General features: G+C 39.4%; 1 protein-coding gene across 4 annotated transcripts in view; it reads left to right on the forward strand.

Annotated features, from left to right (window-relative positions):
* LOC131954442 (eyes absent homolog 1) overlaps window positions 1-19,266 on the forward strand; it is a 99,320-nt gene extending 80,054 nt beyond the window's left edge. For all 4 annotated transcript variants that reach the window (XM_059318110.1, XM_059318113.1, XM_059318112.1 and 1 more), the window contains 7 exons: window positions 7,331-7,420; window positions 10,904-10,962; window positions 12,679-12,839; window positions 13,128-13,242; window positions 13,665-13,786; window positions 14,226-14,326; window positions 14,965-19,266. In XM_059318110.1, the coding sequence (XP_059174093.1) occupies window positions 7,331-7,420; window positions 10,904-10,962; window positions 12,679-12,839; window positions 13,128-13,242; window positions 13,665-13,786; window positions 14,226-14,326; window positions 14,965-15,045 (729 nt within the window). In that variant the 3' untranslated portion in view covers window positions 15,046-19,266. The remainder of the gene's footprint in view (window positions 1-7,330; window positions 7,421-10,903; window positions 10,963-12,678; window positions 12,840-13,127; window positions 13,243-13,664; window positions 13,787-14,225; window positions 14,327-14,964) is intronic.
* The last annotated feature ends 7,671 nt before the right edge of the window (window positions 19,267-26,937 follow it).

Below are 26,937 nucleotides of genomic sequence, written 5' to 3' on the forward strand. Positions count from 1 at the left end.
ATGAAGGTGCTCAGGTTTCACGTTTTATTCCTCCCATGGGCACGGGCGCAATGATCGACTTCCCCAGTCTGACCTCCTGGCATTCTCCTTCAGTGGAGGTAGCTTCAGGGGCCTCAATTCTCCTGACTGGGGACTTATATATCATACTTCGCTACAATCGGGCTTCTTTTTTTTTAAATATATATATATTGTGATTCGGCTGTATTATTATGTATGCTAATGTGTAATCGTTTTTTTTTTAAAATCTTGCTGTGTCAATATAATGTATTCTGTCCCTTGTCGTTATACAAAATAGTTTGCTTAGAATATATATATATATATATATATATATATATATATATATATATATATATATATATATACATATATATATATATACATATATATATATATACATATATATATACATATATATATATATATATATATATATATATATATATATATATATATATATATATATATATATATATATATATATATATATGTGTGTGTGTGTGGGTATGTATGTCCGCTCACGATCTGTTGAAAATCTAATTTTCTAAAAGCCTAAACATTCCCCTTAATTAAAATTTTGTATATATATATATATATATATATATAATGTGTGTGTGGAAGTTAATAAATACATCCGCGATACAGATAGAGGGGAACAATACTTAATATATTAAAAATGCGTCCAGTAGCTGATGTTAGCAATAAAACAAACCATGTTCACCAGTAGTGTAACCAAATATTACATCTGTACAGGTTGTTTTGGGCTGACACACAATAGTTGAACCTTTACAAAAAAAAACCACCTAAAATCTTTGAATGAGTTTGTGTTGATTATTGAAAAGCCGTGTTGATTTTAACTCCCAGTAAACTGATTAATGGTGGCCCTGGCCATGCGCGGCATTGATGTGGCCAGGGCACCATAAATCATAAGGACTGGCCTTCCTGGCAAGTTGGCGTCATCGATTGGTGGGGGGGGGGGGGGGGCACGAAGACTGTAGCCAGTAGCGAAGGGAAAGGGGTGGGGGTAGAGAGGTGTAGTATTACACGTTGTTAGCTTCTGCTCGGTCAGGCCAACGGAAGGCCTTTAACAACAGCCGCTACGTGAGGAGGTGGGTAGGGATCCCCCGGGGGTTGGGACGGTGGGGGAGGGATGGGGTGGGAGACAGCTAATAGCTTTTCCACATCTACAAGAACTGCCTTGCTGGATATAACAACGGGCGCCTAGAGCCGGGTAACTAGATACGGAGGGAATTTTTTTCTACCTTAGGCGGGTCAGTGGTTTAGTCAACTAGGCCGGTAGAATATTTTATATGCAGCTATGCTGGTGGTTGATTTAGTCAACTAGACCGGTAGTGGTTGATTTAGTCAACTAGACCGGTAGAATATTTTATATTCAGCTATGGTGGTGGTTGATTTAGTCAACTAGACCGGTAGAATATTTTATATTCAGCTATGGTGGTGGTTGATTTAGTCAACTAGGCCGGTAGAATATTTTATATTCAGCTATGCCGGTGGTTGATTTAGTCAGCTAGACCGGTAGTGGTTGATTTAGTCAACTAGACCGGTAGAATATTTTATATTCAGCTATTGTGGTGGTTGATTTAGTCGACTAGGCCGGTAGTGGTTGATTTAGTCAACTAGGCCGGTAGAATATTTTATATTCAGCTATGGTAGTGGTTGATTTAGTCAACTAGGCCGGTAGAATATTTTATATTCAGCTATGCCGGTTGTTGATTTAGTCAGCTAGCCCGGTAGAATACTTTATATTCAGCTATACTGGTGGTTGATTTAGTCAACTAGACCGGTAGAATATTTCCTTTATATTCAGCTATGGTGGTGGTTGATTTAGTCAGCTAGGCCGGTAGAACATTTCCTTTATATTCAGCTATACTGGAAGTTTATTTAGTCAAGTAGAATATTTTATACTCAGCTCTACTGGAAGTTTATTTTTTCATCTAGCTGGTAGAATATTTGTATTGATGCTATACTGACTGATGTTTAAATGAGTTATATAGATGAATATTTCATTTACATTCAGCGTTTCGGCTTGTATAAAACTAGTTAAAATACTACTAAAAATGAAACTGATTCTTTTACTATAAACAACTTTAAAACTATAAACCAATTGAAAACGCCCAATGAAACTATGGTCTGTTGTCTAATGACGCGGTAATGTCCACGATTGTACAGCCGGCGTGTTCGACCGGAGAACAAAGAAACCTGACCAAAGCAGATGTAACACATCTTGGCCGTAATTCTCCCCCCGTACGGTCTTTCGTCATGAATAGACTCGCCCAATTCAGCAAATTATCCCTGACACAAGTCGAAAAGACAAAGTTAAACGGACACGATTTGCTAATTATCGCAAACATTTGCTGTCAAAAGTCGGGATCCCGGGGGACAACAAGCGTTTGAACAACCCGGGGGCGCAATTCCGTTTTCTCATCCCACCCCAGCCCATCGCTTCCCACCAGGGATTACTAATATAATTAAACACCCCGTCCCCTTAGGGGTCGCACCCCCCTCCTCCGTACCCTCGCTTAGCCAAGAACACCAGATAGTCGATTCCTCAACGGAATAGCTGAGAGGTCACGTCACCCATCACGAGTCAGTATATTGTTGTTCAATCGTCAGATGTAATGACTAGTTAAGTCTTTATTGGCAAATATTGCCAGCTGTCCCCGGTTGTTGCTGTTGATGCCGGCTAACACGGCGTGATTGCTCGAGTCTTTAGGCAGCTTTGGTGGTGGGATTTGTCTTAAGGACTGCTCAGAGCTTGTCTGCTTTCTCAACACTTCTAATACTATACAGAGCTTAAAGATTCTGTCAACACTTCTAATATTTACTGTACAGAGCTTAAAGATTCTCTCAACACTTCTAATATTTACTGTACAGAGCTTAAAGATTCTCTCGACACTCATAATACTGTACAAAGCTTAAAGATTCAACACTTCTAATACTGTACAGAGCTTAAAGATTCTCTCAACACTTTTAATACTCTACTGTACAGAGCTTAAAGATTCTCTCAACACTTCTAATACTCTACTGTACAGAGCTTAAAGATTCTCTCAACACTTCTAATAGTTACTGTACTGAGCTTAAAGATTCTCTCAACACTTCTAATAGTTACTGTACAGAGCTTAAAGATTCTCTCAACACTTCTAATACTCTACTGTACAGAGCTTAAAGATTCTCTCAACACTTCTAATACTCTACTGTACAGAGCTTAAAGATTCTCTCAACACTTCTAATAGTTACTGTACTGAGCTTAAAGATTCTCTCAACACTTCTAAAGTGGCTCTGGACTAAACTATGTTTACTTGTCATATTTAATACTGACCACAGCTTTTACCCGTTCTTCAAAATTTAAATAATCTTCGGAGTTTCAAAAATTTCTCAACGCTCAACAGTGCTTCAATATTTTTCTCAACGCTCCTGATGCCAATATGAGCTTAATTATTTTGCGCAACATTTCTAATGCTAATTAGAGCTCATCTGTTGTAGTTTTTCTCACACCTCTCCTCAAAGCTTACACATTATACAAACTACTAACACCATAAAAAAACTCTGAAGTAAAAGTCCTTGATTGATGAATCAAAACATTTGAATGAAGCACCTGACTCCGGCGTATGCCCTCAAGATCTATTTGTCATCGCCAGCAACAAAGAAAGAGGCTCTATTGATTCTAGCCGTACCTACACTAGCAGGTCCTGTTGGAACATGGAGTGCTCATTAAAATGGACGCTCGTCCCCATTTTTCCACGAGATGAAGTGAATTAGTTAAATCAACAGACGCCACTTGACACTGTCTTCTCAATGTCAGACCATGCTTTGCTTGAGGCCAGTGGTAAAGTCATTATTAGCCTAGCGCCGGGGGCAGATGCTATCGCGCCCATGTTTTCTTTGCATTTTCCGCCTTCCAGATTTCTGGGCATGCACTATTTTATTTTTCTTGTCCAGATTTGGTACGTTTTTGAAAAATTGTTAATTTTTTTTTTAAATCATGTGTCGTGGAGAAAGAAAAAATCATTGGTGTTTTATACAGTTGTAGAAAAGTAAAAAAAAAAAATATTCTGGTAGTTTAAATAAAGAAGGTTATTATCAAGCCCATTGATATATTGCGCAGTAGTAGGAAAGTACCAAAAAATGCCTAGAAGTTTAAATAAAGAAGGTTGATAGTAAGATCGTTGATATGATCACCCCCCCCCCCCAAACAAAATGAAATTTATATAATTTATATAGATATACTTTTAACAGTGTGTCCCCCCCCCCCCCCCGAAGAAAAAAGTCTGGAAGAAACACTGGATATGATGCGCTGTAATAAAAAAAATCTCTTAGTTTATATAAAGAAGGTTAATATCAAGATCATTGAAATGCTGCGCAGTAGTAGGAAAGTACCAAAAAATGTCTCTTAGTTTGCATAGAGCAGGTTGATATGAAGATCATTGATATAATGTGCAGTAATATAATAAAAATCTCGTAGTTAAATAACGGAAGTTAATATCCAGATCCTTAAAATAATGCGCAGTAGTAGAATAGTTTTAAAAAATGCCAAGTCGAAAAGCGAAGAGAATCGTGTGCGGATTGTGAAGTGTTTATTGTTAATCTTGAGATTAGGCGCAAGGTATATTTGTAGCGCGGAAGTTGAAAACTGAAAGGGATATTATACGGCAGTTGAATGGTATATTGTGTCTCGTTTGCCGGAAACTCCAGTGTCATTAGCTCCACTCTCCGCGAGCTGTTCAGTGTTTTACCGCAAGCACTGAGTATCCTACTCACATTAACCACGATGGTACTCCAGTCTTTACAACCCTACAAACGCCAGTCCTCCAGTTGATAAAGCCGAATTGAAGATGTTATTCTAGACATAAACCTGGTCCACACTATTCAACTGGAACTTTTTTTTTTTTAGGGCTGACCCTATTGACGGAGCGGTTTTTTTGACACGGAAGTGGGTTTTTGTCTGTGCCGGATCGCGGCGCTGTTAGTTAATTCCCTCCCCCTTTTGTTGCGGGGCCCCATTGTTGAGGCGCTGACCTTTGGAGCCTCCCGTCCCCGGCATAAACACGGGCTTACCCCGGCCCAAAGGAGAAATCACGTGACATCTGGCCGGCCACCGTGACACGCCGGGCATACGAAGATAAAGCGTAGGACAAACAGAATTGCCGTGTGTATCCCCCCCTCCTCAACTCCACCCTACCTCCCCCCTCCACCCTCCGTGTCACGGAACTGGACGAAGGCACGAAGCAGTACTTGACCAGCCCGCTTGTCCAACAGGGCAGCAGAGCCAACGTGTCAGAGTAATGAGATGGTTATCTTTGATTAACTCTCGACTATCTGTGTGCGCAGGTCCCACCCGCACGGGCAGCGTTTCGAAAAGTTCATCAGTTGCCATCCTTGTTGACATGTTTTCTTTCCTTACTTGCATTGATTTTTTTTTAAATCACAGTTTTACATTTATGAGGTTTTGCCTGGGTAAAAGTAAGTCTAGTTTAATAGGTACGCTGCGTCATGTTCCTCCATTTCTATTTTATACAGTTTCTTATTCCGAGTTTCTCGGGGAGTGGGGGGGGGGGGGGGGGCGTTTACCACCCCCGGACAAAATATATAAAATGCTTTAACCAGTATCATCCCTTCTCCCCGGAAATTTAAAGTGCACACCCCTGAAGTTTCAAGTGCACTCCTGGAAAAAAAAATATATCACAAAGAAACCCAGTTCATGTTTCTGTTTGAATAAACTATAAACTCATAATCATGGAGGAAAAAATGTACCTCAATGTACATAAGGTCTTGATAGAAATAACTTTGACTATTAGTTAGTCGTATACGTTTTATTTATGTGTATGTGTTATCAGTGATTGGTCCATCACTTGTAATACCATTCCCACCCCTAAATAAAGTTACCGAGGGAGACCCCAGCAATACAACCCGTGTTGGTGTTTTTTATTAGCCAGGAAAATCCCCTTTACTTGTGTGCCCTCGCTCCCCGGAAATGCAAGCGACCTACATAGATGGGCGAGCCCCAGCAGAAGAAGCTGAGCTTGTGTACATACTAGTTCATCTACTTCCCGCTACAAGGGCCGTTACTCCAACATTGCCAAGTCTTGTATTCACTAGCTCGGTGGAGTGGGGGAGTCTAGTCAGTGGAGGGGGTAGAAAAGAAAAGGGCCCGGGACCTAATCCATTCTCTAAGCAAATGGTTTGAGCACACAAACCGTTTGACGTACAAACACAAACCCTCCACGCTTCCGAGGGGCCTCGTCTTTGTGCGCCATTAATCAATATCTATTAAGCTGGCGGCCAGATTGAACGGACACGCCCACTCACATCCTACTGGACATGTGTCACGGCTCGGCTCGGGTTCCTTCTTTTTTTTTTTTTTTCAAAGTCCCGCTGCACACGCGGGGCTGTGTGAGCAAATATTTCAATGTGTGCAGCTCGTATGGCAGGAAAACTACAGCTATTGTTGTGGCTGTTGTTTTTTTTTATAGCAAAACTACAGCTATTGTTGCGGCTGTTGTTTTTTTAGGAGAACTACAAGTATTGTTGTGGCTGTTTCCTATTGCAACACGAATTTTCATGGACACTTTAAAAAAAAAATTCACCCCTTTTCCTCTTTTAATTTAGTATTTAATTTTGTCTATTTTGAAGAAGAAAAAACGCACGTGATACTTTATAGCATTTGTTTAAATAATTGTATTATGATAACTGTATTAGAACTCTACTGTTTAACAATACTTCCAGCAATACATGTTTCATTTTCAACATTCATTGGCGTTACAAAGATAAGGCAGGAGGAGGGGCTAGGCGGTATTCCCTCCCCCTTTAATACCATATCGAATAGGATGTCAGAATTGTGTCTCTGTATGTGTGTGTGTAAAAACACAACACAGAAACAGTCCACGATGAGTACCCACGTATTTAGCCAAGTCTCTGTCTTCAATCACACTGATAACATATATAACAGAATATAAGAGATGTGAATACATTTTTATGTCAAAAAATGTGGATTTGTAACAATCGAAGTGCCTGTACACCCCCCCCCCCCCCCCTCGTTAGTTGTGTATCGAACCCAAGAGTATCTGGGGCAGTAAATAACGGGCACGTCTCCTAGACAACGGAAAGCTCAGGTGTGGACAGTGGAAGAAAAAAAACACCACCGTACTGGGTTACAAGTAAAGTCGGGCAATGTATTCACTGGCGTTCGGAGCAGGCTTCAAGCCCCGGCAAGACTAGACTTGGCTGTAGAAATAAACTGTAGGCTAACTTAGAAAGAATGGAAGCAAAGCTTAAGAAAAAACAATAACAATGAGGTGATCTTTTCTATCCACAGGATCACCAAAGTTCGATGTCCATGGGATTACGCATGGAGGAAATCATCTTTAATCTGGCGGACACGCACTTGTTTTTCAATGATCTTGAGGTAAGTTCATTAACTAAGTTCATTAACTAAGTTCATTAACTAAGTTCATTAACTAAGTTACGATTGTTTAATCAACCTTGCTGCACCACACCCCTGGTCTACCATCTGCACCTTCTCACAGGTATACACGCCAGTGTTGTTGCCGTCTACCTGGTTACTAACTGCGCACCTCATTGTTCCTAGTTAACATCGCCACACATCTTGACAACATTGCCTTTCACACAGTCCTCGTCCCTTGATAACAATACATTATTTTAAACGCTCCATGTGCCTTTGCGCACACACCCCTTCAAAGTCAGAAACCTTATTTGTGATATAATTTCACAAAGATCCTATACTTTTCGCTATCATAATACTTAGGAAAATTAACGTTTTTCATATTTAAAAATACAAAACATAAGGAAAGTCCCAGTTTTAATTTCTTATCCTCCACCTAGATATAGTTTATCATTACTGTTGCCACCCCCCTCCCCTTATCCTTAAATGAGCGTCAACCTTCATGCACAGCCCCTCAACTAACCATCACCACGGCTAACTCGAGCACATATTGTACATTCGTACCAGGGACCCGAAACACATTACTACTTGCTCTTGTATTTAATTCTACATATAGAACCTAAAACATCTTTAAAGTGTTCAGGATTCTGTTTAAACATAATTTAATCTAATTAAATATCTCATCACACTTGAATTACATACGAATTAGGACATCGATCTTTCAACAATTGTGCCAGAGTAGGCAACTTGCTTGTTGCCATCATAAAAGTATTTTTAACATATATCACCGCTGTTGCAAAACACTCGAATCACATGGGACTTGCGTGGTTTTTTTATTTATTTTTATTTTTATTTACTAACTATCACATAGCGTTAAAAATAATCAGTTTTTTTTAAACAAAATTTTACTAGTAATCGGAATCCCAATATGGCGACTGATCTATCTTGACCAATCGTGTACCGTGTTATGTCGACTAATCCCACTTCACGCGTTACGATCTGAACCACGCTAGTTCACATGGAGGCCACCGAACCTCTTTATTTCGTGTCGCCTGACCCCTTCTACGTATTTAAGAGTGACCCATTCATGTCCTCTTCACCTCCCCCACCCCTCGAGCGGCCACCCGACTGACCCCTTTACATCAGCGGGCGATTGATCGACTAATTGCCAGACGGACCCCGGCATCGCCGTGTTTACCAGAGCGCGCCTGTGAGACTGGCGGAGGCCATGACTAGTCATGCCCCTAACTTATCAAGCCCCCTGTACAAACACGGCTCAATTGGGCTCGAGAGCCGGGGCATAATAATGAGATGTTCATGTCTGCATAAGCAGCACGGGGAGGTTCTGTTGACTCTAGACGGTCAGCACTGTGTTCAACTTCAGGCTCGCTAGCTTCTGTATAGGCGACGTGTTCATTGCCTGCTAGCTTCTGTATAGTCGACGTGTTCAATGCATGCTAGCTTCTAAATAGTCGACGTGTTCAGCTTCAGGCTCGTTAGCTTCTGTATAGTCGACGTGTTCAAGGCCTGCTAGCTTCTGTATAGTCGACGTGTTCAAGGCCTGCTAGCTTCTGTATAGTCGACGTGTTCATGGCCTGCTAGCTTCTGTATAGTCGACGTGTTCAACTTCAGGCTCGTTAGCTTCTGTATAGTCGACGTGTTCAAGGCCTGCTAGCTTCTGTATAGTCGACGTGTTCATGGCCTGCTAGCTTCTGTATAGTCGACGTGTTCATGGCCTGCTAGCTTCTGTATAGTCGACGTGTTCATGGCCTGCTAGCTTCTGTATAGTCGATGTGTTCAAGGCCTGCTAGCTTCTGTATAGTCGACGTGTTCAACTTCAGGCTCGCTAGCTTCTGTATAGTCGACGTGTTCAATTTCAGGCTCGCTAGCTTCTGTATAGTCGACGTGTTCAACTTCAGGCTCGCTAGCTTCTGTATAGTCGACGACGTATACCCTCTGTAGAGTCGACGCTTTTGTTTATAAAACGCATAGCATTATAACTTATAACAGTTACGTTTATATTTTCTAGGTTAGGGGATGACATTTAAAAAAATATTCTGAGCAAATAACCGATTTAATAAAGATTTTCCTAGAAAAGGTTTTCCCAGTAAAAGGTTCCAAACAATAGACACGCATCGCCCATTCAAACATTTCGCTACGAAACTCTGTCCTTAGTACAATGTTCTTCGGCTTAAAGAAAAAGGTCACGTGTATCCACTGTAAGAGTCACAGCAACCTGAGGTCATATCTAGATGAACCGCTGGGGCTCCCAACATGTTGTGTGTAGGTCTACGCCACGACAAGCATTCAAATGGTTGATTTAAAATTTCGAATAAAGTTCCATTCAACGTGATTTTAAAAAAGTATAAAATATAAGGATTCCTTTTTAGACCTAGCGATCCATTGGGCAGATGAAGTTCATATGTCTATTTACCTTGGCATATGAAGCGGTTATGTAATTCATTGTGATATCATGGCTGTAAAATGTACTACCACCAAGTGTTGGATAGCTACGACCTTCAGTGAAACATGTTTTAACAACACGTACTTGTATCTAGTTATATAGCCAGTTTACTAAGATAATCATTAAATTGTTATCTAGATAATCATTGTTTTAAACAGACCATAGCCAGTTCTTTTAGACAGGTCTACGTGAGATCTTCAGCAATAAGCTTGCGCTCACATTTTTAAAGATACAACACTGATTCATTGGTACTTACACCCGAGATTTCATATTTTGTAATATTTGAGTGACCCCCCCCCCCCCCAATCAGCTCACCAATGTTTGAATATTAAGTTATACAATCTATCCACTGAGTTATACAATCTATCCACTGACTACCATTAGGTGTAAAACTATGCAATCTATCCACTGACTCAACCGTTAGGTTTAGAGTTATATAATCTATCCACTGACTCAAACATTAGGTGTAGAGTTATATAATCTAACCACTGACTACCATTACGTGTAAAACTATGCAATCTATCCACTGACTCAACCGTTAGGTTTAGAGTTATATAATCTATCCACTGACTCAAACATTAGGTGTAGAGTTATATAATCTAACCACTGACTACCATTACGTGTAAAACTATGCAATCTATCCACTGACTCAACCGTTAGGTTTAGAGTTATATAATCTAACCACTGACTCAAACATTAGGTGTAGAATTATATAATCTATCCACTGACTCAAACATTAGGTGTAGAGTTATATAATCTAACCACTGACTCAAACATTAGGTGTAGAGTTATATAATCTAACCACTGACTCAAACATTAGGTGAAGAGTTATATAATCTATCCACTGACTCAACCATTAGGTGAAGAGTTATATAATCTATCCACTGACTCAACCATTAGGTGTAGAGTTATATAATCTAACCACTGAACTAGGTATTTAGCCTGCTGTCCTAACCGAACTGTTGTTGATAATGTCGACTAAGCTTGTCTATTCTAATGTATCCCCTCTGGTGTATCCCCAGGAGTGTGATCAAGTACACATAGACGACGTCTCCTCGGATGACAATGGTCAAGATCTCAGGTAAATACCACCCCCCCCCCATCCCTACCTTGACCTAAACTTTAGTGTTAGCACTCAAAACGATGGCACCTTCACGGCATTAAAAAAATCCCCCCCCCCTGACATTTTAATGCCTCCCGTCTCCCCCCCCCCCCCCAATCTTTATTGTGTATCTCCGTGTGTTGTTGTTGTAAAGAAAATATTGAGCAAACACTTGGAGCCGGACGGGCAAATATTTACCGGCTGTATTTGCCGTGAAGTAGCGCATGTTTACACCGCCCGCCGGCCTGGCACGGCCTCAGTCTACACACTTGCCGGAGGTACCGTGGGGGGGGGGGGGGGGTATGCTGGGACTTACTTTGCTTGGTACCAAGAATTTTAAATACAAAAATTTGAGTAAACCTTATATCCACTTTCATAACCTAGTTTATAAAACCTTGAAACCTACCTCGTCACAATCCAGTACTATTGTATAGAGGCCATTACAACCACGTCTGCCACACCACCTTTGGGGCATACAACACGCGGTTTTACATTACATTTATCTAAACCTTCCTAGGCGTATCTCTACGTCATTTCAATTATCTCTGCGCCACCGCGTTCATTGATCTACACGTCACTTCAATAAGCCTTACCTCGCCTTAATTACCTTTACACAGCAGGGTTAATTTAGACACGTTTAATTAATTTAACATTTCGTGTGAGCGATTTGCCGTAAAAGTCGTAACACATTAAACCTTGTAGAGCACGGGTTGTCTATTAACATGGGCGGCACGCAAAAAAAAAAAACAACAAAAACGTAACGTTTTAATTCCCTTAGCATAATTGCATGTAGGAAGAATGATTCGCTAAAAGAGCTGACAAGATGGGGCGTAATATTCGCAAGGGCCGACAACTGACATAAGGATTAGATAAGGGAGATAAACTATCAGCACTTCCTCGCCCGCCATCTCCAGCCCTATCTACCGCTGTCCGCTATATATTCTGGCACCTAAGGATAAGGCATGCGAATCAAAGCCCCAGACGCCCGTAACTCAGACTTTAACGAGGGTATTTATTCCATCAAGGCGAAACGCTCAAGCGTCGAATCTTTACAACCCGTCCTGATAGCTTGTCTTATCCCTGGTAATATACGGCGTGGTCATGCGTACACACCATCACCCTCGGGGCCCTCCCCCCGGGATCACATCTGTGGTTTATCGTATACACCCAGCATACACCGTACAGTGTATTACACTGTTTCAACCTGTTTTATGATGGGAGGGATTCTACAACTATAGGCTGTTTTTTTTTTTTTTTTTTTTTTTTTTTTTTTTTAAATTATTCTACCTTTTGTTTGGATTATCGTTGTGGGTAATTGTAGACTTCGTGAACAGATACTCGTAATATAAAATCGGTTGTTTAGTCATGAATATCAGTAGCTATGGATCAGAGATACTCACACCTTTATGTAATGCTGGGTTGATTTTTAAAAAATAAAGTTTAATTTTTAAGAATAGTGTGTGGTTACTACCAAACTGTTTTTTCTCAAACTGAAATTGTATTCCTATGATCTAGATCTACTCTGTTCTTCAAAGCAGATCAGTTTACACAAAAAATAATAAAAAAATTAAAGCCTGATTATGTTAAGGTATAAATTATTCATTCAAGTCTGTTATGGATGAATTACATTCATTGTTACATCTGTCCCCAGTAATTACAACTTTGTTACTGATAAATTGTTACATCTGTCCCCAGTAATTACAACTTTGTTACTGATGGGTTCCATGCCGCTGCCAGTAATGCCAACCTGTGCCTTGCCACTGGGGTCAGGGGCGGAGTAGATTGGATGCGGAAACTTGCCTTTAGATACAGAAGGATGAAAGAGATTTACAATACCTATAAAAACAATGTAGGAGGTAAGTCACATGATCATTTTCTCTGGTTGATGGTAAAAAGAGTGATGCTGTTCATGATTTACTAACACCAAGGGGTGACTTGTGGAAATGCAAAGAAAAAAACGTGTGCATAATGTACCTGGCCACCACGTATGCCCAATAATGTGCTTGAATGCAATGCCTGGTCATAATGTACTTGACCACCAGGCGCAGTCATAATGTACTTGACCAGCATGTCTGATTCAGCTACACCTGACCACTAGATTCCCGAGTGCTAGATGTAAAAAAAAACATTACTTTCCATTCCAGAACTGTTAGGGCCCCAGAAGAGAGACCAGTGGATCCAGTTACGGAGAGAGATAGAGACTTTAACAGATTCCTGGCTCACCCTAGCTCTCAAATCTTTACAGATTATACATAGCAGGTAGGTTGTCTATATAGTTGGCCGTAGTCCACGCTTCATAATTTTGTTTGGATTAGTTTACTTTAATACTTAAATTCAAGAAACCAACTCATTAAATGTTTAAGTTAAACTGAACTTGGATAGTCATTGTTATAATTTGAAGCTAAAACTGTTTGAGCGGTTGATTTCATTTGTATTAAAGTTCATCTGTATTTCATAAGAAAAACAATTCAATACACATTTATTGTGAAAGATTTGCTGTTAAATTAGTGTAAGATGAGTGTATAAGTTGTCTAACAATGCTAGCCAAAGGCTGTAAAATAAGTATATTAGTTTTTGCATAACAAAGTTAGCTATTTTCTGTAAGATAAGTGTATAAGTTATTGTCTAACAGAGCTATTCTGTTTTACTTGTTGATTAACCAAGTTAACCCTCTACCCCAGGCCGAACTGTGTCAATGTGTTAGTTACAACCACACAGCTGGTCCCTGCACTGGCTAAAGTTCTACTCTACGGGCTAGGGGGAGTCTTCAACATTGAGAATGTTTATAGTGCTACCAAAATTGGTAAGTTCTCTCTACAGTCTTCTTATTCCCACCATTTGCATCTCTACAGAGTAGAATCTTGATCACACATTGCCAATCCCAGTAGTTGACATTTTTTTCAGTCTGGGTCATGTCACTCAATCATTCCTTATCTGACTCTCAATTGATCTCTTATAAAGTCTAAAGCAAGCTATTAGGGCATAATAGTACTCAATTTATTAGTATTATTTACTTTATTCCATTGACTGGAAATTTTAACTGATTTCATAAACACGTAATAGATATCTTAAGCAACTTGTATTAAAAGAGTCAATAGAAAATTCCACTTGAACATTTTGTCATCTTTACCTGTAGGTTAGATATGTTAAAAATTCAAACTTGATTATCCTGAAAGGTTGACATACAGCGTGTTAATTCAGTGTACTGGGTGGGTTGACTGAATGTTTTTGTTTCCCCTCAGGTAAAGAAAGTTGTTTTGAGAGGATAGTGTCCAGGTTTGGTAGGAAGTGTACATATGTGGTTGTAGGAGATGGACGAGATGAAGAATCTGCATCCAAACAGGTGGGTTTTCTTTGGGTATAGCTTTAGTCATAAGTCTATTTGAAGTCATACCCTAATACAAGTATATGTGTAGTAAAAGAGCTACATCACAAGCATGGGTGCATGTTTCACTGGGTAACATCAAGAAGTAAAAACACAAAAAATAAAAGTGTCTATTCCAATAAAGTGAATAACATATTTCATTTAAATACACCATTAATCCCAGATATTTACCATCTGATTTAGGAACATTGTAACACCAAAGCAAATTTTACTGATTTAAATATCTGATTTATATATATATATATATATATATATATATATATATATATATATATATGAATATATATATATATATATTCATATATATATATATATATATATATATATATATATATATATGAATATATATATATATATATATATATATATATATATATATATATATATATATATATATATATATATACATGAATATATATATATATATATATATATATATATATATATATATATATATATATATATATATATATATATATATATTCATATATAAATATATGTATTTGTGTATAGTATATGGTTATATATGAGTATATGTACTGCTACCGAGTATCCTGCACACTGAAAGATTAATTCTAATCTCCTATTTTTTCCAGATGAACTGGCCATTCTGGCGTATCTCAAATCATTCCGACCTAGCTGCTCTACATCATGCTTTAGACTTGAACTACCTCTAGACGCTGCACCTACCTTCATTTTTCTATGTACCCCCTGCCAGCCTCCCCTGGCTGGTGGGGTCTCCTGATGGATGTACACATTTACTGATCACTCTAGGAGGGCAGGCGTGTTGTGGGGGGGGGGGAGCTGCTGGGACACGAGCCCTGGATTGTGGATATTATAGTGTGGGGAGAAGCTATGTGCCATATTGTTTTCAATGGCTCGTCAATTCCTTCAAGTTGTTTCATTCTTTTTTCATCTACCTTGGTGATGCGTTGGTGACGCATTGGTGACACGCTGGTGATGCATTGGTGACATGCTGGTGATGCATTGGTGACACGCTGGCGACACTAAAAACTAGCTGGATCTATTCCATTAGACTGAATGAAGTGTTTCCAATATATTGGACTGTGGCTGCACTATTTTTTATTTGTTTGGGGGAAATTTGAACCTTTGTAGTACCAGCCACAGACTTTGTACAGTTTGCTGTATGTAAGCTGTTAAGCCAACAGTTGCTGTATGTAAGCTGTCCAGCCAACAACTGCTGTATGTAAGCTGTCGCAGCTGCTGTATGTAAGTTGTCTAGCCAACAACTGCTGCGTGTAAGCTGTCACAGTTGCTGTATGTAAGCTGTCACAGTTGCTGTATGTAAGTTGTCCAGCCAACAGCTGCTGTATGCAAGCTGTCCACCCTACAGCCATGTGACACAAGACAACACCTGGTCCTGTAACAATTGTTCACCTATTCGTGTACCAGGAACCTGGACATTTGGCTAATTGGGATGTCGTAGGAGAAGTAAAAAAAAAAAAGAACAAAATATTTATCAAATTTAATTTATCTCTGGCACTATGCTACCTTGTAACCTTATTCTGAAGATGCTCAATGGTCTAGAGATATGTGTATAGGTGGGAGGTACCAAACAGTTCTACATATGTTATATTACCTGTTCTGTTGGCCATTGGTTTTAGATAAATCATACTTCATGTAATGAGCATTGTATTTTTTTTTAACATTACTGTTTAAATATATTGAGTTTTTTTGTGACTGACTAGACAGAATTATTGAGTTTTATATGACATGGACTTGACAAAGTTGTTGTGTTATGTGACCTAGACTTGATGCTTGACGTTTCACTACCATTTGAGTCATTTTAGCAACTGGCTATTTTGAAATAACTGAAAATATCCTTAAAGTTTGTAGTAAAATTATTTTAAGATTTTGTTAATTTGTTTTTAATGAACTTATGTACACTTTTGCGGTGGAATGTGTTGTTTTTTTTGCCAATAATAAGTTGTTTATCATGTTTTTCAAAAGTATAACAGTTTAAGTTTAGACATAATTTTTTATGTAAGTCGACAGCTTGCCAGAATGATATTTCAGACAGTTTCTAGTAAAACAGTTATAGCTTAGAAACTTAAATATTTTTTAACAGAATGAAATATACAAATGGTCCAGTTTAAGTCTGGCTACATACTCAAAATGATCCATGTTCGCTATAAGATTAAAACTGATTGAGGCATCACATGAAATTTACCAAAGAAGAAATAAAAGCATTAAATCAATTCTCTATGCACCCTAAATATTTGGTCTTATTTTTGCTTCAGTATATTTCAAACTTCTATATTCTATTTCCACATGATTACACTTCCTAATGCCCCTACCAACCCTTACATAAATAAATGCCTCATAAGTTAACTCAACCAATAACTTTTTTACTACATCTACATCTAGAGAAGTTTAAGTGGCCCACACAAAAAAATGTTTGTGTGTGATTCTACCCACCACCCTACACATTATATGTGGTGCTCCCTTTACATAGAACACAGTACAAAGTAAATGAGAAAATTTGTTTGAATATATCACTACCCCCCCTGCTAGTGTCTGATGAGACTGGGGTGGTAATGACTGCCAGTTTTCACCCCCCCCCCCTGCTAGTGTCTGATGAGACTGGTGTGGTAATGACTGCCAGTTTCCAAATTATGTTTGTTATCTCTGGCTAGGTTCAACCCTGGCTAGTTGCTGTCTGATATTTTTTCCATTGTCCCATCACTATTGTACTTTAATTCTCTGGCTCAGTCTGCTTGTGCTCTTGAATGTATTGGACTGATATACATAACTGTTGTGTTTGTATGACTGACATACATAACAGTTGTTGTATGACTGGCATATGTAACTTGTGTTTGTATGACTGACATACGTAGCTTGTGTTTGTATGACTGACATACGTAACTTGTGTTTGTATGACTGACATACATAACTGTTTATTGCTCCTGTGATTAATTCTTATTTTACATTGATTAGTTAACTAAGGGCTTTAGACAGTTTTCTTCATGTTTTCTTCTGTAGGGAGATGTTCACTAAGAGGGTTTTATCAGACATATGAAATCAAATGTTTCCCAAACATGGCTTATTTTACAATAAATTGTCACTCTATTTTGAACACTGAGAAGTAAAGATCACGCTTTTGTACAGTCTTTTTAAAAAATGTATTTATTTTTTTTAAAAATATGGATGAGGTTTACTAGACCCATAATGTGACTTGTACCCCTTTATCTATGTATCTGTACAGCTAGCTAGAGTGAGGTACTGGGTATCTGGCCAGCTAGCTAGAGTGAGGTACTGGGTATCTGGCCAGCTAGCTAGAGTGAGGTACTGGGTATCTGGCCAGCTAGCTAGAGTGAGGTACTGGGTATCTGGACAGCTAGCTAGAGTGAGGTACTGGGTATCTGGACAGCTAGCTAGAGTGAGGTACTGGGTATCTGGACAGCTAGCTAGAGTGAGGTACTGGGTATCTGGACAGCTAGCTAGAGTGAGGTACTGGGTATCTGGCCAGCTAGCTAGAGTGAGGTACTGGGTATCTGGCCAGCTAGCTAGAGTGAGGTACTGGGTATCTGGACAGCTAGCTAGAGTGAAGTACTGGGTATCTGTCCAGCTAGCTAGAGTGAAGTACTGGGTATCTGGCCAGCTAGCTAGAGTGAGGTACTGGGTATCTGGACAGCTAGCTAGAGTGAAGTACTGGGTATCTGTCCAGCTAGCTAGAGTGAAGTACTGGGTATCTGGACAGCTAGCTAGAGTGAGGTACTGGGTATCTGGACAGCTAGCTAGAGTGAAGTACTGGGTATCTGTCCAGCTAGCTAGAGTGAAGTACTGGGTATCTGGACAGCTAGCTAGAGTGAGGTACTGGGTATCTGGACAGCTAGCTAGAGTGAAGTACTGGGTATCTGGACAGCTAGCTAGAGTGAAGTACTGGGTATCTGGACAGCTAGCTAGAGTGAGGTACTGGGTATCTGCCTTGCTAGCTGGAGTGAGGTACTGGGTATCTGGCCAGCTAGCTAGAGTGAGGTACTGGGTATCTGGCCAGCTAGCTAGAGTGAGGTACTGGGTATCTGGCCAGCTAGCTAGAGTGAGGTACTGGGTATCTGGCCAGCTAGCTAGAGTGAGGTATCTGCCCTGCTAGCTAGAGTGAGGTCTACTGCTAGCTACATACTGTGGTTCTAATTTTGGTAGGAGTCTGCCCTATCACAGTAGTTTAAATCTGTTTACAGACCTTGCAAACCTCAATGGTAAACTTGTACATTCTAAATTTTTGTGTATCGGTCTCTCTAGTAGTTTGAGCAGTGAAATATAAACTTCATTATTTGAGCCCCTTTGGTTTAGGATATGGGGATTCCCATGGTACAACAGAATTAAATTAGAAGTATATGGGATGTACATTACATGTATGTCAGGTGAGCGTATAGCAAGCCTAGATATAAACTTTGTAAACAAACAAAAAAATGTTGTTTTTTGACTAGTGAACATCAACATATAGTTAAAATTTCATAATTGGAAGAAATTGATGATGGTAAATTGGCCTGTATTTGGTAAACGGGCCATCTGTTTTTGTTGATAATTATTATATAAGTAGCCCCCACCCCCTTAAATAAACTAATGTAACTTACTGTTAAGGAGAGCTCTCGGTCCGGTCTAGACTCACCAGGCCTGACTGTAACCTGTAACTTAATTAAGTTAATGTGGTAGTTTCATTGAGACCCATTCTGCCATGTTTTTTTTAAATCTGTTTTTATGAATATTATAATTGTCCTTGCCCTTGTTGGGTGAAACTAGGTCATCTCCCGTCTGACCTAGTTTCACCCAACAAGGCCACGGGGTGCCATTTTTAAGAATTTGATGTCTTATAATCATTGTATAAAGAATTGAATGATAAAGAAAATTAAAAGATATTTTCATTCTTTTGTTCATTCATTGCATTTAAAATTTTTGCCTACTTTAAGTCTTTGGTATGTACGTGTTCATAGAGTTGACTAGGTTGGTGAAAAGATGTTGTACACATCGATATCTAAATACACAACATAAAAATAAGAAATCAATTGCATTTAGTATTGCCATGATCCATTATGCCCTCAAGTATTGATGGTTATTGTGCAGTAGTCATTATATAAGGTTGATTGCATATGGTACTTTGATTAAAATAGATAGAATGCACAACAGTTGGAAAATGCATAATGATATTTTAATTGGGAATTTTAGGAGTAATTACTAATTAATTCACTCTAGTCTTCTGACTGTCTGAATAATAAGTAAGTCTAGACTTCACGTTAGGACTTTGAGACTACAGCTAACTAACCCTAGTTTGGACTGATAAATAGAAATCTTAACTAGTGGTTCCACTAGTTACATCTTTCGCCTAAGACACGGGTCAATGATTTTTAAAAAAGGTCTTCTTCAGATCTAACTATCCATACGGCTGGTGAAGTAGAGTTCATGTATCTCGTCCACGGCAAATAAAGTGCTGGTTTTAGGTCAGCACAATGCCCAGCCGCTTTTGATTTCCCCAACGTGAGTTAGGAATCAAGATCCGAACTCGAAACCTTCGCTCTAACAATTTGACCACTAAGTCGCAATTTCCTTTTAATTTAAAATGTATATCATTAATTTCGTTAGCCAACATTCCATTCATTGTAAAAAACGGACAGTCAACATAGGAAATAAACAATTTCATACTGAAAGTGCTCCTTATATAGGATGGCAAACACGAACACCGACAAAGTTTAGGATAAACTTTATTCCCTCCACAAATAAACAAAAAAAAATCATCTCGTGTTATTTCAAGAACCGCCTTACGAGACAAATGGTTCCGACAATAATGTCGCATTGGTGTTCAGGACAATTCATTCTAAATGATAACCAAAATAACAGTAGTGTACTTTTGAAAATGTGAGTGCTTTAAAGAAATCAGTGATGGCCGTACATGTAGGAGAGTTCAACCTAAGCTTCCATTTGACGTGTAAACACAGTTGGCAAAGGGGGGTCATGGGATACATCTTTTGTGCGAGACTAGCGTGAACCCACAGGATGTAATAAAATGCCGGGATTTCATACTCGCCGGTAACATAATACACGGGATTCGGCGTTAAGTTTGCTAACAGCCAGGGACAATAGGCTACACCACAAAAGCTCCATATGAAAACATCCCCGGTGTGTCACATTTGTGAGACTCGCGTTTTCCTGAATGTCTGACCCTTTCCTTTACGACTAGAAAATGTGAAGTTCCATGTTGATAAAGGCAGTAAATCTTCAAGTAACCTATGCATCCACAACTGGAAAATGTGAAGTTCCAAGTTGATGAAGACAGTAAATTTGAGTAAATCTTCGTCTATCCCCCCACCCCTCGCTGATATATCTTGCATTTCCGGTGGCTTCAACTGTCTGTGCGGTAGGCTTAAATAAAAAATAGCTTATCCATTTTTTTTTCATTTAGAATCGAGTTAATTTCAGTTTATTTTTTTCATAGGGATAGACATACATGGCGGAGAATTACTGCACGGAGCTATGGCTAGAGCCTGTAATGAGGAAATATAAAAATAAAACAAAAACTTTTTTAAAATAATTAAAATAAAAACTAAATCCTTCAATGAGACGTCCTAACGATTTGTTTTAATTTCAGACTAGATTTTTTAAACATTTGTTTTGCACCAATGCACTTGTACTTTTTCATATCTTAAAAAAAATTTTAATGCCACACAGGCTTGTTTGTTCATGCTATTTAAAAAATTAGAAAAAAAACAATTATCTGAACCAAAAAGGTAACTATTGTGTGAAGCTGCTAGGTGTGGTCTCTTTATATTTTTTTTTTTACTTCGTTATTTCTGGCACGCGCTAATTACGAGTCAAACATAACTGGACTAGGCGATGTTCATTAGCAAGACAAAAGAAAAAGGTTGGCAGATAAGGGGGTGTGGGGTGGTTACCTGAATCGCAGCTTTCTTAAAGTTCAACTGCTGCTGGTCGTAGCAAGACTAGCAACTTGTTTTTATTCACAGTGAAGAAAATACATGTTCAAAGATCTACCCCAATGATGTAAAGAATACATTAGCGTATATTCTACTATACATAGAGCTACCCAAATGATGTACAGAATAAATCAGCGTATATTCTACTATACATATAGCTACCCCAATTATGTACAGAAAATACACCAGCGTATATTCTGCTATACCTATAGCTACCCCAATTATGTACAAAATACATCAGCGTATATTCTACTATACATAGAGCTACCCCAATTATGTACAGAAAATACACCAGCGTAAATTCTACTATACATAGAGCTACCACAATGATGTACAAAATACACCAGCGTATATTCTACTATAAACATTTAAAACAGGGTCTAAATAATGTATTGCCCGAAAACGTAAAGCGCGGCTCGATATATTTCTTTAGAATTTTTTTCTTTAAAAAAAATATCCGGTTGCCTCCCCTGCTAAGGGCGTTAACTCGCCCACAGGAGCCCTTTCTTCTTCTAACTGTCCCCAATGGTAATTCATCTTATCAATCTCTTCTCCTTTTTTTTTTTTTCTAATCACTTCTTTCCTCGTCTATTCTGTTTATGGTATTTCTGTACAATTCCTGTATTCTACCCCCAACGAAATATAATTTATATAGGAAATATATCATTTTTCTGGTGTACGCTTCTCTCGGATAATTTAGCCCCCCCCCCCCCCACCTGAAAGTTTCAGAGCCCCCACCCCTCACCTCCTGCAGAGAAGTGTCTGAAAGAAACACTGATGCTTTCTATGGGAGTTATGTTCCAACTTCTCTATGCAATATATGAGAGTTAGTACAGCTCCAGTATTTTTTTAAATAAAATATCTATTGTTGGTGCCTGAGTTTACCCAACTCTGAAAGTAAAACAAAAACCTTGCTTATAAAACCGATCACACCACCACTTCATGTTTTTGGTACATAAACTGTCCAACTCTACTTCACCTGCGTTTGACGACCTCTCGTCACTAACTTTACCCAAGATTTTTTCAGTCGTGTCACAAAACGCCAGCCCTTGTTAAACCAGCTGGTATCTTTTGAAACCATAGACAAACAGCTACAGATTCGAACACTGGGTGCCAAACATCATCTGATCAAAGAAAAATTGCTCGTCAATGGAAGAAACTATAGCTCATATAAAAAAAATATTACCAGTTCCAACTTATCGAATTTACGAGCATCAAACTTATTATTTCCTACTTATTTGAATTTTTACTTTCGATTTTATACAACAGTATTCAAGTGTAAATGAACTCGCGTCTTAAATTTCTAAAGATGCCGGTCTATTTATTAATCGATTTATTTCACAACAAACCCTAAAGCGTCAAGTAAAAAAAAATCTGTCAGACAAATAGGTCTTTCGTTTGTCTGTAGAAAAATAATCTTCTGAAGTTCTAGTTCTTTTGTACGAAAGAACAATAAAAGGCGCCATAGGAGACAACGATTATTCAACAAAACGCGTTAAGCCAGATCAAATTTTGAACCTTCAGGTAAAATAAAAACCAGTAGGACGAAAATATTTTTTTCCTGCAAAATGTCAACCGAATCAAGTTTTCCTTAGATCGGGTTTTGATACTTCCAATTATTTCCTTTAAACCTTTAAATTAGCGCTTATCATAGTAGATCATGTTCATCCCTAAATGTTGAACAATTTCCCACAATTCTATGTTTTATTGACATTGATCTCGTTATTTTCGGCACCGAGTTTAGGACAATGAAATAAAAATCGCCGTTTGTTGTTCCGGAAATGTTAATTATTCTTTAATTCATCATCATTAGTAGAAGATGAAGATTGTATTGTCCGCGTATGAGGCATTTTTTATACGCCAGCATCGATACTTGCGGTCGTGGTAGGTACATATACATACGCTTTCAGTGTTTCTTCCAGACTTTTTTCTCCGGGGGGGCACTTGAAATCTTCGGGGGGGGGGGGGGGCGGTAAACTTTCTTCGGGGGGGGGGGGCGGACACTGCTAAAAGTATATATTTTCTATATAAATTTTATAATTTTCACTTTGTTCGGGGGGGGGGGGGGGGCGGTAAAAAATTTTCGGAAGAAACTCTGCATACAGTTATCTATTCGATCTTTATTAAATTTGGCCAATAATTTTCTTCCTTTTTTTCGTCGGTGTAAAAGACCAATTAAAAAGTTTAAATGCTTAAATTTCTCTCAAATCATGATTCATTTTGGGAGTGATTTTTTTAAAATTATCAGTTTGTAACTACACACAGACTCCTTCAACGTTCGAGAGAATCATTATGTCTAACGTGGATGTTGTTGCTCTACCGTATTCAAGTACTCGGTGCCATATGGCTCAGTGACTCCAGCTACAGCCTACAGTTCCGTCTGGACGTGCTTTTGTTCGCCCAAGAACATCTTCAAAGCCGCAGTTGTTTGAATTTGTGGAGATTTTTTTTTCAAAATGGGTTGCTGTCTACAGCTAGTGTGGGTCTTCAGGAGTCCGGGGGCTAAACTTTTGGGTTAGCAGTCGTACGTTGATCCAGCCACACCGCACCCCTTCTACTGTTTGTGATACTTCAGGGTTAAAGGTTAGTTCATGCCAATACCACAGGAGGTCATCACGTGACAGTAGTACGACATCTCTGTCTGACTATGACGTAACCAAACATGAAGCAATTCTTTTTGCATCAAATTTTTAAAAGCAATTCTTTTTTCATCAAATTTTTAAGAATCCAACAAATTTATCTCCTGATAGAGTTTTTTTAAAAAATAAATATATCCAATGATGTCATTTTATCGTCAGCGGTAGTGAACCAAACAAATCTTGGCTTGATACTTATTTTCATCAAAGGAAATATTTTGTGTATCGTATTGTGTAAAAATTTCTCTCATTTACACCGATACACATACTCTCTCTCTCTCTCTCCCTGTCTCTCCCAATCTCCCATGCACACCTGGATTATGCGCGAAGATATCTCTGGCAAGATTATACTAAATTATTGAGAATGGAATATCTTTTATCAGCTATAAATAGAAGGTGGGGGACAGGGGAGGTAATAATGGTTGTTGATCACCTCAGATCTGAAAAAATATTTTTTTCCAACAGTGGCCTCAAATTATTCCCCTTGTGATTTCCTAACAAAAGTCTGAAATGCACGGATTAAAAGAAAAAACCTAACAATTTTGTTTTTCTAAATGCATGCTTTCTACCTGGCTCTCAACTTAGTCCTATGGTCGGGGAGAGTTTTAATTCGTCACCCAGGCCATCACCGCTCGCCCGGGGACCTCAGACCCCCCCCGGGGGAGTCTCGGGTGTCGCGACTGGACGCCGGTCTGTCCGTATGGTGGGGGTCGCTCTTCAATAGACACACCATCCCACTTTGTTCGTCGGGCAATGCGCCTTGCGCGTGTGCGCACACACGCACAAACTCACACACACACACACACGGACGCACACACACACACACACACACACACGCACACACACCACAGAGAATAGTTTGCCATTAACAATAACATTTTTTTTTTCTTTCTTTCGATTTTTATTTTTTAATGGTTGAAATTTTAATCCAATGCTAAATGAAATTTTAATGTCTTTCCATAAACATGTAATCGAATATGACGAAAGGTAATTATTGTGCACTGAAAAATGCTTCGATATTTCTGGTTCCGATTTCGCGTGCAAAAAGGAAGACGATCTTACACACCCCGGGGTTCAAAACTTAAGGTAACAATGGAGAGGGGGGGGGGGTAGAGAGAGATAGTTGGATTATCCCTGGGATGTGATAGGATTATCCATGGGGGATGATGGGGATAACGTGGGGGAAAACTAGTGGGGTTACAGTTAGTGAACTGGTGGGTTTAGTAATGAGATGGTGGGTTTATGTATTCTAAAAGGTTGGTTTATGTAAGGTGGGTTTATGTAAGGTAGCTTTATGTAACGAGAGGGTGATGGGCTTTTCAATTCATTGAGGTGGGGGGGGGGGGTAGGTTTTACTAATGAGAGAGGTAGGGAGCTTATTTAGCGAGAGTTGGAGTTGGGGGGTGCTTTACTAATGAGAGAGGTGAGGTGGGGGGCTTTATTAATTAGAGGGGTGGGGAGGCTTTACTAGAGAGAGTTGGGGTGGGGGGCGCTTTACTAATGAGGGAGGTTGGGGGGTGGGCTTTACTAATGAGGGAGGGGGGTGGGCTTTACTAATGAGAGAGTTGGGGGTGGGCTTTACTAACGAGAGAGTTGGGGGTGGGCTTTACTAATGAGAGAGTTGGGGGTGGGCTTTACTAATGAGGGAGGGGGTGGGCTTTACTAATGAGAGAGGTGGGGGTGGGCTTTCCTAATGAGAGAGGTGGGAGGGCTTTACTAATGAGAGGTGGTGGGGGCTTTACTAATGAGAGAGGTTAAGCATAAGACGCGGGGAGCCCCACGATGAAAGGCGTGTCGCTAAGAAAGGTTAACCCACGGGATTTAGAGCTAGAGCTGGCGGGCCTGAAGGTGGGAGCTCAGGAGCTTAGCGCGGGACTTCGGAGCTTAACCAAGGGAGAGAAAAAAATAAAAGTGAATGCAAGTTGCGAGAGAGTACATACAAGAGCGGGAGTTATGGGGGAGGGGGGGGGTACAGGGAGATCTGTAGTTTGTAATGGCATCGTTTACACAATACGTGTAGGGTCTTGTGTGTGTGTGAGGTGAGGGGTGGGGTGGGGGGAGGGGAGGAATCAACATGGTAAAAAATGAGCAGGGTCTAGTGACTTCTGTGTGTGTTTTATGGAGTATAAGTAGAGTTAATTGGTGTGTTTAGGGAGGGTGGGTAAGTTCAGAGTTAACAGTAGGGTCTATTGATGAGTGTTGGGGAATAGATATTAAAACCTATGACTTATGTATTAAATTAGTCCTGTTAGGGTAGGGGGGGATCTGATGCATATTCTTATTTACATATTATAATAACGGCCATCACGCGTGCTTGAGTGGGGGGGGGGGGGGGTTGGAGGGGGGAGGAGAGTGTCAAATAGTATTTATTTTACAAAATATACGTGCGGAAGGGGGGGGGGGTCCTCTGTTTTTGTGGGTCCTACACGCAAATTTGTGCACGCAAGAACCGTCAAAGTATTTTCCAAATTGACATAACAATGTTACTCTATCTACAATAACAAAAAATGACAGTAACAATGAGATAAAAAATATCAGGCGGTGAAACTTGGGGCACTGTGTGCAGATGTGACTAGTAGATGTTGACATCAGATGTTGACATCAGATGTTGACATCAGATGTTGGCATCAGATGTTGACATTAGATGTTTTACATCACATGTTTTACATCAGATGTTGACCATCTAATGTTGACCATCTAATGTTGACCATCTAGTTTTGACCATCTAATGTTGACCATCAAAGGTTGACCATCTAATGTTGACCATCAAATGTTGACCATCTAATGTTGACCATCAAATGTTGACCATCTAATGTTGACCATCAAATGTTGATCATCAAATGTTGACCATCTAATGTTGACCATCTAATGTTGACCAGTAAATGTTGACCATCAAATGTTGACCATGAGAATACCACCAGATGATGGAAAATCGGACAAGATGAGGTGACGTCTGTGTAAATTGGTGACACGGTGATGCCTA

This window comes from Physella acuta, unplaced genomic scaffold (assembly GCF_028476545.2).
Source record: "Physella acuta isolate Inbredline_101_S28 unplaced genomic scaffold, ASM2847654v3 ptg000999l, whole genome shotgun sequence".
In the NCBI taxonomy this organism is placed as follows: Eukaryota; Metazoa; Mollusca; class Gastropoda; family Physidae; genus Physella; species Physella acuta.